We start from the raw sequence: 12,402 nt of genomic DNA, 5'->3' as shown, positions 1-12,402 counted from the left end.
AATCTGTCACTACCCTGACTTCTTCTTTACCACTTTTTCTCTTTTCTCATTAAGCAGCTTTTCACCTATACATAGGTCAGTTGCAAAAAATAGCTCCTGACTGTAAAGAACTAAGGATCACCTAATCACGATAAAGCTTGTCCAAAAAGTAGTCTCCCTTTTCTGGGTTCACATATTAATTCTATTTCATTAAGCATCATCATCATCATAACCAGACAGTTTTAATTATATGCCCACGTGCACAGAAGACTACATTAGTTTCAAAACAGTTAAACATATATAGATATTTTCCTTTTAAAAACCATGCACTTGCCTTGTGTCTGCATTTAAGTACAACTCCATAGGCTCCTATAATTAAAAAAAAAAAAATGAAGAATTAGCGGCACATATACAAATTATAGCTCTTAGGGAAATCAAGTTCTATTATATTGACATTGATGATCAGCATATAGCATAACAATGATTCCTAAAATGACAATATCCTGCAGTGATAATGCAATGAGCCACAAAAAGAATGTGTTTATTGCATATTTTTTATAAGCCAGGAGTATAAGCAACGCATTTTCCCCAACAAGTACCCATTTTTACTTCTTCATTTTTTTGCTTTTTAGGGCTGCACCCATGGCACATGGAAGTTCCCAGGCTAGGGGTAGAATCGGAGTTGTAGCCAGCAGCCTACAGCACAGCCACAGGAATGCGGGATCCGAGCCGCGTCTGCGACCTACACCACAGCTCACGGCAACATGGGATCCTTAACCCACTGTTCGAGGCCAGGGATCAAACCTGTATCCTTGTGGATACTAGTCCGGATTCATTTGCACTGTGCCACAACAGGAACTCCCAAGTACATATTTTTAATTGCTTCTTTTTTTAAAAGAAAATTTCACTTGAGACATTTTATTTGTATTTTATTTTACTTTTTCGGGCCGTACCTGCAGCATATGGAGGTTCCCCGGCGAGGGGTCGAATTGGAGCTGTACCTGCTGGCCTACACCGCAGCCACAGCAACGGAGGGTCTGAGCTACGTCTGCGACCTACAGCATGGCTCACAGTAACTCTGGATCCTTAACCCACTGAGCGAGGCCAGGGATCGAACCTGCATCCTCATGGATGCTAGTCAAGATTCATTCCATCGCTAGGCCACGACGGAAGCTCCCACTTGAGACATTTTAAAATTTAAGTTTAAATATTTCAAGAGAAAATATCTGGACATAAGAACTTTAAGAGTAAGTTAAAATTAACTCAAAAGATTCTAGGGAATTCAAAATTTAAGAGCTAACATTTTCCCAAAGGTAGGCTCAAGCACGGAGCCTATCAAATATGTTCTCCTGTCCTAGGAGACATTTAAATCTTCTTCTAGGATACTGGAATGTCTTTTCTGACTACCAAAAGAGTACAGGCTTCATCTCAGCACTCCAATTAATAACCAGTAGGAGCTGTGCTATATTTTTACCATAAACACTCAGTTCAATGGCACCAGCACAAGTAGTCCAAGGATCTCTGGCCATTTACAGCTAAGCACTCCCACTTTCTTTGCTATTTCAAATGAGACACATTACTCCCTTTTAGATTATTTATCCTATTAACTAGCCAATAAAAGACATAGAGGCAGAACAAAGAGTTGAGAACAAGATACCCAGGAAACTAAGGCTAAAGTTATAATGTGAAAAATCTAATTATGGGAATCAAAATGATTAGTAAAGTTCATAGAAATGTCAAGAACATTAACATTAACAGATAGGCAAAGCCTGCGTTTATCTATGAGAAGAGGACTTCAGAGAGAAGAAATTGGGAAATTTGTCTCCAATAGAGTCTGGGAACTAGAAGAAGTCTCCTTCACTTGGTAGAGACGGATAAATCTCATTATCATAATTAAGATGGAACCAGCCATTACAGCCATACAACTCATCTCCACAACCACCAGGCAATCATCCAGTCCTCATGTAACTGTCCATGCTAGTTTTTCTGTGGGGTGAAAAATGCACTGCTTAGGATGCAGGGATGTAGAGTTAGCTTGACAGTTTCTAATTTCCTTAATGTGTATGTATTTTATAGCCAAAAAGCATCTGAGGTAGTTTACAAAGGAAAAAAAAAAAAAAAAAAACATATAGCAATGATGGTTCTGACTACAACTTAAACTGACATATTCTGATTTATACAGCAGTCTATTAGTATAGTTTAAGATTAATTTTAGTTTTAGTTAATCTAAGTCAATCCCTGAGAAGATGATCACCTATGGATATACTAAGAAAAACAAGGTTATGATTCAGGAAAACTTAGGCACAGAATCCAGAACATTCTAACTCCATTATATCCTAGGAGTTGACCTTCTCCAGTTTTGTTTTGCAAAAACAAAAATAAGAAATAATAAAGAAGGCAGGTATTATAATATTAACAGTATATAAGGCATTGAAAATAAATTTTATTGACATAATTAATATAAATGAAAAAGAGGAAAAGGAGTTGACTAGTAAAGGAGGAAGGATCCATTCTTTCTATATGGTTTCAAACTTCAGACCCTGAAGTAAACACCCAACGATTAGACAATATTTTAATTCATTCTATTTATTTAAAAAGAATTTAACTTAATATTAAAATCCAGAACAATTATGCTATAAGTACATTTTTAGATCTTTTGAAATTCAAAATTTGAAAATTCTGAAATACAAATTTTTTGTAATACTTTAAAGATATAAATGCAAAGAAACCATAATCACTTACGCTGTTAACAGAATTATTTTCCAAAATCTCTACATAAAGTTTCCTTTAAATCAAGAGCAAAAATTACTAAGAAGGAAAATGAGGGAGTTCCCATCGTGGCTCAGTGGTTAACGAATCCGACTAGGAACCATGAAGTTGTGGGTTCTTTCCCTGGCCTCGCTCACTGGGTTATGGGTTAAGGATCTGGTGTTGCCGTGAGCTGTGGTGCTCGGATCCCGTGTTGCTATGGCTCTGGCGTAGGCCAGAGGCTACAGCTCCGATTCGACCCCTAGCCTGGGAACCTCCATATGCTGCAAGTGCAGCCCTAGAAAAGGCAAAAAAAAAAAAAAAAAAAAAAAAAAAAGATATATATATATATATATATATATATACACACACACACAAATATATATTTGTTGAATGAATATAAGAAAATGTCCACAGAGGAATGGATATGTTATATGTATAACCAATTCACTTTGCTGTATGCCTGAATTAACCCAACTTTATAATTCAACTATATTCCAATTAAAAAAAAATTTTTTTTAAATCAGGAAGACCTATGAAAAATGAATTACCATATTTCATCAAATTGATGATGTCACTGATTATACACATTATTTTACGTACTACTAGGAAAGAAAATGTTCTGCCAATTAAACCATAACATGCTACTGATTTTAACATCCTTATAGCAGAGATATTAAAATATGACCAAATTGTGTGGCTCAAATTTATAAAATGTGATATGTTATTCTCAAAAACAATTAGAAGTTATTTGTTCATTAATTTACCATGTATTGAGTAAAATTTAACTTATACAAATTTTAAGTTATTCAAAATAAGCCTAGCTGATATAAAAATTAAATGTAACCAAAAAATTGCAGACTAAAGAAACTATGATTGCTAATGAAAAGAATGAAATGAAGGCTGCCTTAGGAAATTCCGATTTTTCAAACTTTAAAGGGTTTTTAAATTAACTTTTAATTGGAGAATAAGACCCAAAGAGTTTAATTTTATTTTTAATATTTTATTCTTAGGCACATTATGTGAATTGATACACGTTAAGTTAATAGAATCTGAATTAATAACTTTTCTGGAGGTAGGTATAATCATATGTTATTCAAAAACTCAAGGAATGCTAAACTTACCTTCACCTACAACCCCAAGGATCTCAAATTTATTCATCACATTACCAATGTTAGGAATCTTCATGAAGACAAACTCCCCTTTTGATGCAGGCCACAGAACATGGCATCAAAATAGAACTTCTAAGAAAGTGGAGCAGTAAGTAGAACAAAAATTGTCCAAAGGAAGAATTCTCACAAGTTGGCAGGAACGTTCACATATTTGTTCTGACGTGAGGTATTAAATGATCCCCTGAAAGAACAAACACAATTAAAAATCATTAAGTTTTATATCTCAGTACTCTAATAGCCTATCCAATCTTTCTGTACAGTTGTTTTAAAACCATGTTAATGTTTCATATACTAAGAAAAAAAAAAAAAGAATAACGGGAGGGAAGAATCCAAAATGGAACACAAATTTTAAAATGTACCTAACTGTATTTGAAATGAATAACAAAACTACACTTAAGGAAGCCGGGGGCGAGGTCGGGGGGATATTAACTCCAGTCAACTTTTGAAAAACAGTATTTTAACTACAAATTCTTCTTGAGCTAAATACAAAAATATATACATAAACAAATTCTATACTTAGATATTTGCTTTTATAAAGATATATGAAACTTCTTTTGTATATTCTAGGATTGAACAAATAAGTAAATATCCTGTGGATAATGTTGTTTGGTCTCATTCTCATAAAAGAAGGTTATAAATATGAAAAGGGGGAGGAGTTCCCATCGTGGCTCGGTGGTTAACGAATCCGACTAGGAACCATGAGGTTGTGGGTTCTATCCCTGGCCTTGCTCAGTGGATTAAGGATCCGGTGTTGCCGTGAGCTGTGACGTAGGTTGCAGACGCGACTGGGATCCCTTGTTGCTGTGGCTCTGGCGTAGGCCGGCGGCTACAGCTCCGATTCGAGCCCTAGCCTGGGAACCTCCATATGCCGCGGGAGCTCTAGAAAAGACAAAAAAAACAATGCTCTTGTTTTAAGAAATGACAACAAAATGGGTGAAGATGGTCAAAAGATACAAACTTCTAGCTATAAAATAAGTCCTAGGGATGTAATGTACAGCATGGTGACTATAATTAATAACACTATATTATATTTTTGAAAGTTGCTAAGAGTGTAAATCTTGAAAGTTCTCATCACAAAGGAAAAAATGTGTAGCTATGTGTTGATGAATGTTAACTAGACTTAACTGTGGTGATCATTTCACATTATATACAAATACAGAATTTTTATGTTGTACACTTGAAAACAATATTATGTATCAATTATATTTTGATAAAATAAATAAATAAGGCACAGTCTATAATCTCTAGAGTAAGTCAGTCTAATAAAAAGCTTAACCAGAAAAAAAAGAGAAAGAACACTATAAGCTAAAGTTTGCAATTTAAACGATTCAAAAAAAAAATACGTATGTCTATATGGAGGAAGAGAGAAAAAGATAGAAAATGATAAAACAAATATGATAAAATGTTAACATTTGGGGAATCTGGGTCAAGGGTCTATAAAATAGGAAATTCTTTATACCATCTTTGCAACTTTTTCTCTAAATCTGGAATTATATTGAAATAAGTTCTTTTGTTTCAAAAAACCTATCCTATCTTTAACAAAAATAACAGCTGTAGCAACATAAAATATTGGTTTAAAAGGAAGAAATAAATCAAAATTTTCTTTGTTAGGTGAAATTTGAAACTTTAAAAAAAATGAGTACTCCATGTGGTGTGGATAAGTACTGACATGAAAAATGTGTCCTTTTGTACACTAATGGTAGGAATGTAAACTTTCTAAAGAGCAATATGCCCATAATTGAATGCTTTTTAAACACTCATATCTTGATAAAAATATCTGATGAAAACCTAAAACATCATTCTTAAATGTGGAATATTCAGATACAATCATTTAGATAGATACAAAAAAAAATCATTGATACAATATTATCTAACCTGTAGCCTTTTTTTTTTTTTTTTTTTTTTTTTTGTCTTTTTGTCTTTTCTAGGGCCACACCCGTGGCATATGGAGGTTCCCAGGCTAGGGGTCGAATCAGAGCTGTAGCCACCAACCTACACCACAGCCATAGCAATTTAGGATCCAAGCCGCACCTGCGACCTACGTCACAGCTCACGGCAACGCCGGATCCTTAACCCACTGAGCGAGGCCAGGGATCGAACCCGCAATCTCATGGTTCCTAGTCAGATTCACTAACCACTGAGCCATGACGGGAACTCCTAACCTGTAGACATTTAAATTTTACCTTTTACCATTTATAGAAAAAAATTTTTTTCCTGGGAGTTTCTGTTGTGGCTCAGAAGTTTTACTATTAATACCTATTAATATTATTATTAAACATTATCCTGGTGGGTTTGAGACAGTTCAATAAAATAAGAAAAAATAAGAAAAATACATAGGACTGGAAAGGGCAAAATATAATTGAATTTATAGACATTATTGTCTACATAGAAAATTCAAAGGAATTCACAAATTATCAGAATCATAAGTGTTAACAAGATAGCTAAATATAAGCTCAATATACAAATACAATTTTATTTGTAAATATCAGTAAGAAACATAAAATGTAATTTTAAAAAATCATATTTACAATAACAACCAAAAGGCACTAGGATTTAACATAAAAGATACTCAAGACCTCTATTCAAATATAATATATACCTAAACATATATATCACACATATATGTGTTTATGTACATATATGCACACATATACATAAACTTTATTTGAAAGTTATCGATGAAGTTATCTCGGTTTTAAGGCTAAGAAAATTCAATACTATAAGGATATCAATTATCTCCATATTAACATATACAGTCAATGCAATTCCAATTAGAATCCCAAAGAGGGTTTTCTGGTGATTTAGGCTGATTCTATAATATGTATGGAAAAGCAGAATTCCAAGGGCAGTCAACACCCTTCTAGGAAAAGTAAGATGGCTCAGTCTTAAAGGGAGGCTCAGGCAAGATGCTATCAAATATACTGAGGGTTAGAATTGAGATACAGAAATGGAGATAAGGTGGTCTTGGCACAGAGACAGACAAATTCGCTGGCTGGAAGTAATGTGAGAGCCCAGAAGTAGACCGTACCTTTTTTTTTTTTTTTTTTTTTTTTGGCTGTGCCACAGCATGTGGAAGTTCCCAGGCCAGGCAGGGATCAAACCAGAGCCACAGCAGTGACAACACCAAATCTTTAACCACTAGGTGACCAGGGAACTCCCAGAAAGAGAACATACTTAGATATCCCCACAGCGTCAAGTCACCTCCACGTCACTTCCCTGCTCAAAACCCTCCACTGGCCTCCCTTATCATTAAGAGTGCAAGTCAAAGTCCACATTAGCGACCAGGCCTAAACCTCTTTTCCGCTGATGTCATCTCTTACTATTCTCTTCCTTGGATTGCTCCACTCCAGCCACACTGACCTCCTTTTGGCTCAGTATATAACAAAGTCACAGCTGTCCCCAATACTAATAAATACAGTAAACACTAACACAAAATACAGTAAATCTGACCATTTACTTTAAGTCAGATTCTTATTGCCCGGTTTTTCATTCAATATTTACCAAAAAAAAAAATGTTTTTGCAAAAAGACAAGAGAAAGTAAACACCTACACTTACTTTAGAAAATAACTTTAATTCAGTGGAATCACAAATTTGTGAAGGATGACTGGGATAGAGAAAATGTCACAATTTCAATAGAAAGAAATATTTGTTCTACCCATCCATTTATTAAATAAATAATTACTAACTGCCTAACATGTTTCAGGGAACAAGTAAAAAAGATACAGAGATAGTGGTGAACAAGACAGGCAAGAGGCAAGATCCTTGCGCTCATGGAGCTTCACTTCAGTGAGGGAGGAAAAAATACAAGATGATTATCAGATACTGGTACATGTATGAAGGGAGAAAAATGGAATGATTCCTGAGTCAGAGGGCTCTCAGAAGGAGACATTTAAGGTGAAATATCAGTAACAAGAAGAAGCTAGCCATATAAAGAGCTAAGTCAATCACATTCCAGGTAAAAGATGCTCAGTGTTTCTGAGAATAAATCACTTTCATTTTCCATGACTGATTTGGAAGAACACTCAGGAAACAATTAAATATTCCACTGTCAATAATGGTACAGCTCATTTCAAGGAAACTAGAGATAAAAGTTAAATCATTCCTGCTAAGAAGACTCAGCACCCCCAAAAGTTCTGTATGTAAGTATATACAAAGAACATTTGGTCCCACCTATTCTCTGTGGAAATCAAAACTGAGTAATGCAAACTGCGAATCAGTTTAAATGTGTGAGTAAATATATAGTATAGGTGTCAAGAACAGTCTTTTAACGACTTGTATTCATAATGAGAAAAAAATTTTATGCCAAAATGGATTTAACTACAATTTTATATGAATAACACTGACTAATTTTTAAGGCATTAAAAACACAGATATTTCAGCTTTAAGTAACTAAATAACTTGGATGGAAATACAAATGCTGGAGGAAATACTTTTTAAAGAACAGCCTAAAAATCCTCAAAGACTTAACAAAATTGTGAAGAATTACCTGGATGAAATCAAGGCAAAAGAATAGAACCGAGAGAAGCAACTCAAACCACCCAAAGCTGTTTTAGGCCACAGGCACTTGAAGGAAGATTCAGAAAAATTGGGAGAGAAAAAGACTTGTTCTTAAAACCCTTCTGAATCCAGGGGCAAGAAAGTCAAAGGCAAAAGTGTTTCAAAAGGAAGAAGTACAATAAGAGACCATTCAATTTGAGGCTGAAACTCCGAAGAGCTAGACTCCAAGGATAAAGGAAGCCAGAAAGAAATCAGTCCCTGGACAGACCTGAATTATAGCATTATGTCACCTGCGTGACCTAAATAAACCTCTAAGTGTACCTTGGATTGAGGTGGTCCCACATTTAGATTGTTAGTGCCAACGCTTGTCTGGTTGAAAGAGGTGGTGGCAGCAGTGGCAGTGGGCAGCGGGCGGGGGGGTTGCCTCTAGGCCTCATAATATTGTTACAGATAATTTCTTGTTTACATTGTGCAGTAAGATAACCAGGTATACAAAGTAATAAGATACCAAAAACAAGAATAGAAATGACCAAAACAGAAAATGACCCAAGAAAGACTCATAATATCAGAATTAATCAGAAATAGCCTACAAAACAACTATAGGGCTGAATTATTAAAAATCCAAGGGTTAAACATTTTGATAGAACTCAAAGGTCTAAAAGGCAGAAGAACAAAGTGGAAAAATAAATTACAATTTTAGAACTGGAAACTAGAATACCAGCAAGGGAACTCAATAGACAGTATGAAGAGAAAAGTTAGATATGTAAGAGCTTAAACATATTTTTTAAACTTGAACAAATGAAAATACATAAAGTATAGTAAAGAACTACAAAATATCTTGTTTTCCCCAAGCACACACACAACATCTACAAAAGCACCACTCAACTAGGCCATAATGCAATTCGAAGCAAACTACGAGGATTTTGGTTTCAGTACCTTCTTTCTCTCTCCACAGTCCAAGTATGCAAGAAATCAGTCAGAAAAGAAATAACTAGGAAATATACATATGTTCAGAAATTAAAAATATATTAAGTAATCCATAAGTAAAAGAAGAAATCAGAACAAACATTTAAAAACAATAAAAATACAAATACAAATTCAATGTGAAGACGCTAAAACAATGCTTAGGGAGGGAACTGAAAGCCTCATATATGCATATATCACAAAACAGAAAAGAATAAACTAAGCATCAACCTCAAGCGATTTAAAAAAAATAACAGGAGTTCTCGTCGTGCATTGGGTTGGGGATTTGGCACTGTCACTGCAGGGGGCTTGGGTCACTGCTTTGGCACATCCCTGGCCTGGAAACTTCCACATGTGATAGGTGCAGCCAGGGGAAAAAAAAAAAAACAAAACCAGCAAGATATATCCAAAGAAAATATAAAGAAATAAGAGCAGGAACTCATGAAATAGAAAACACACAAATACTAAAGAGATAAAAAGAGTGAGCTAGATCTCAGAAAATAACTTTGAAACTAATCAAGGGCAGAAGAAAACTCAGCCCAGTCAACACAGAGATTTCAAGCACTACACGGCTACCCTGAGCAGAGAACCAGCCGCATTCGACCAGACTTCTGACCTACACAACTGTGAGCTAATATATGGGCGCTGTTTTAAGACACTAAGCTTGTGGTAAATCATTACAAACAACAGAAAACTAATAAAACAGTATCATTTCTTTTATATACAGTTTGAAAACAGAAAAAGCTGAATTACAAACTATTTGTTTAGGTATGCATATATAAGTGACCAAAGAAGTGTTTCTTTTAAAAATGAAGATATTAGTGAATTATCCCTAGGGAGGAGTTGAGAGTGACAAGAGATACATAGGAGGCTTTCTATTTCTAATGTTCTATTTCTTGACTTGAGTGCTGGCTAAACAGACATTCATTAGAGTGTATATTTATGTTTTCGGTATTTCTACGTTGTTATATTCCACAATAAAACAAGTTTTTAAGAAGTCAAAGAGTAATTCTGATAATGACATCATACATTAAACAGCTCCATGGTCATTTATATGGAGGTAAAAGACAATTTTTTATCAAAGATAAAGCATTTCAATATTAGATCAACCAAAAAAGTTAAACTCTACTATCTCTTCAGATTCCATCCACATGATGTCCTGCGTCTAGTGCTGGGTATCAAAAACAAAACTCAAAACTCCCAGTAACAGATAACCTGGATGGTAACCACACTCCAAGACCATGTCAGGCCAGGAGTGGATGAGGAAGCTGTGCAGGTTTGGCCTCAGTAAGAGATGACCGCCATTCCAATAACTAAAGACTCTGAAAAAGAGGGAGTAGAACAGGTGATTTAGGTTATTTCAGGGGGCAGAACTAAGATCAGTGGTAAAATGTAAAGGAGAAAGAGGTCAGCTCAGTAGTGATTTAGACAATGATGAACCATCGATGGTTCTTCATAACTTCTAGAAATATTTATCAGATACCTCCAGTGGGCCAGCCCACTGCAGATGATCTGGGATACAGCAGTGAACAAGAGAGACAGAGCTCCTGCTCTCATGGAGCCAATGAAGGGCGAGAGACAATAAACAAACATGATCATTCCCAACAGTGACAATTATTATGAAGGAAAGAAAACAGCCTTATGATAGAGAGTTTTGGAAACTGAAAAGGGGGTGCAAGCAGACAAGGCGGTCTGGGAAAGGCCTGTCGGAAGAGGTAAAATTTGATTGAAATCTGTTTAATGTAAAGAAGCAAGCCAGGGACACAAGGATGTGACAAGAGCACTGGAGACAGTACAATCTTAGAGAGCAGTCTAGAAAGGGACCTGCAGGGGGCAGGAGGAGGCTGCTGGAGGGAGTTTGGCCCGCCCAGGTAGGAAAGAGTGTACTCAATCAGATGTCCTCCAAGGTCCCCTCCAACAAAGGGTTAAAGAATCTCCAGCGTAGGGGTGAGCAAAGGTGCTTTCTAAAAGACTTCAAGAATCTCTCAAAAACCATTTGAGTTTTTGATTGCTAACCATTAACCCTGTAAACAAGTAATAGAATGCTTTTAAAAGTGGTCATGTCTTGCACTAAGAAATACACCTAGAATTTAGCAATCCTGTCTCAGCATTGGCAAGCAGGACCTACAAGAACTAACAGAAATGTAAAGCTTATAAATTATTTCTTATATTATTAGTATTGAATTTAAGAGCTGCCTGATCCTTGAATGTTTCCTTTGTTGCTGAAATTATAATCTTCATCTCAATGGGTCTTTTTTCCTTCCCAGAGAGTACAAAATCAGTTGAATCAGTTTTGTTTTCATTTCTGGCATTGTTTTTATACATACAAATGAGAGAACCACTTTGTCACTGAAACTGGACAGGAATGAATTCGGCACGTGACTAAACGCCTTTTATAATAAGAGAGTTCGAATTGTTTGAAGCATCTTAAAATTCATAATCCATGTATGGAAAGAAACCATTTCCTTGGAAAGCAAAGCTGTAATATGGAAAGCATCCTACTCTCTTGTGGAGAATTCTCCATGTTAAATGTAAGTGAAGAGAAAATACACTACAACTTAGTTTTCTTTTCTTCTCTTTTCTTTCCTTCCATTTTCTTCCTTCCCTTCTTCCTTCCTTCCTTTCTTTGCTTCTGGCTGCTCCCATGACACAAGCAAGTTTCTGGGTCAGGGATGGAACCCTTGCCACAGCAGCAACTTGAGCTGATGCGGTGCTGCAGGGACAATGTTGGATCCTTAACCCACTGGTGCCAGAAGGGAACTCCTACTTAGTTTTCTTCCTAGATGGGACCACTTGACATAATAGAATCTTCATTTTGCTTTATTCCCCCAATAGTGAAGAGTAAGTTATCAATCCACTCCCTAATTTAGTTCCTTTTTTTTTTTTTTTTTTTTTTTTTTTTGTCTTTTGTCTTTATAGGGCTGCACCCGCAGCATATGGAGGTTCCCAGGCCAGGGGTCTAATCAAAGCTGTTGCTGCTGGCCTATGCCAGAGCCACAGCAACACAGGATCCGAGCCACGTTTGTGACCTATACCACAGCT

At 35.8% G+C, this 12,402-nt stretch overlaps 1 protein-coding gene across 6 annotated transcripts in view; it reads right to left on the bottom strand.

Annotated features, from left to right (window-relative positions):
* The window catches only part of CDKL5 (cyclin dependent kinase like 5), a 238,144-nt gene that overhangs the window by 140,817 nt on the left and 84,925 nt on the right, over window positions 1-12,402 (bottom strand). For all 6 annotated transcript variants that reach the window (XR_002340830.1, XM_021080550.1, XM_021080553.1 and 3 more), the window contains exons 2-3: window positions 3,852-4,080; window positions 314-348 (exon numbers count right to left, since the gene is read on the bottom strand). Coding sequence is in view for 5 of the 6 variants with exons in the window: in XM_021080550.1 (XP_020936209.1) it covers window positions 314-348; window positions 3,852-3,915 (99 nt within the window). In the remaining variant the exon portion in view is untranslated. The remainder of the gene's footprint in view (window positions 1-313; window positions 349-3,851; window positions 4,081-12,402) is intronic.

This window comes from Sus scrofa, chromosome X, assembly GCF_000003025.6.
Source record: "Sus scrofa isolate TJ Tabasco breed Duroc chromosome X, Sscrofa11.1, whole genome shotgun sequence".
Lineage (NCBI taxonomy): Eukaryota > Metazoa > Chordata > Mammalia > Artiodactyla > Suidae > Sus > Sus scrofa.
The sequence above is the reverse complement of the archived record's forward strand: the minus strand, read 5'-3'. Positions and strand labels throughout refer to the sequence as shown.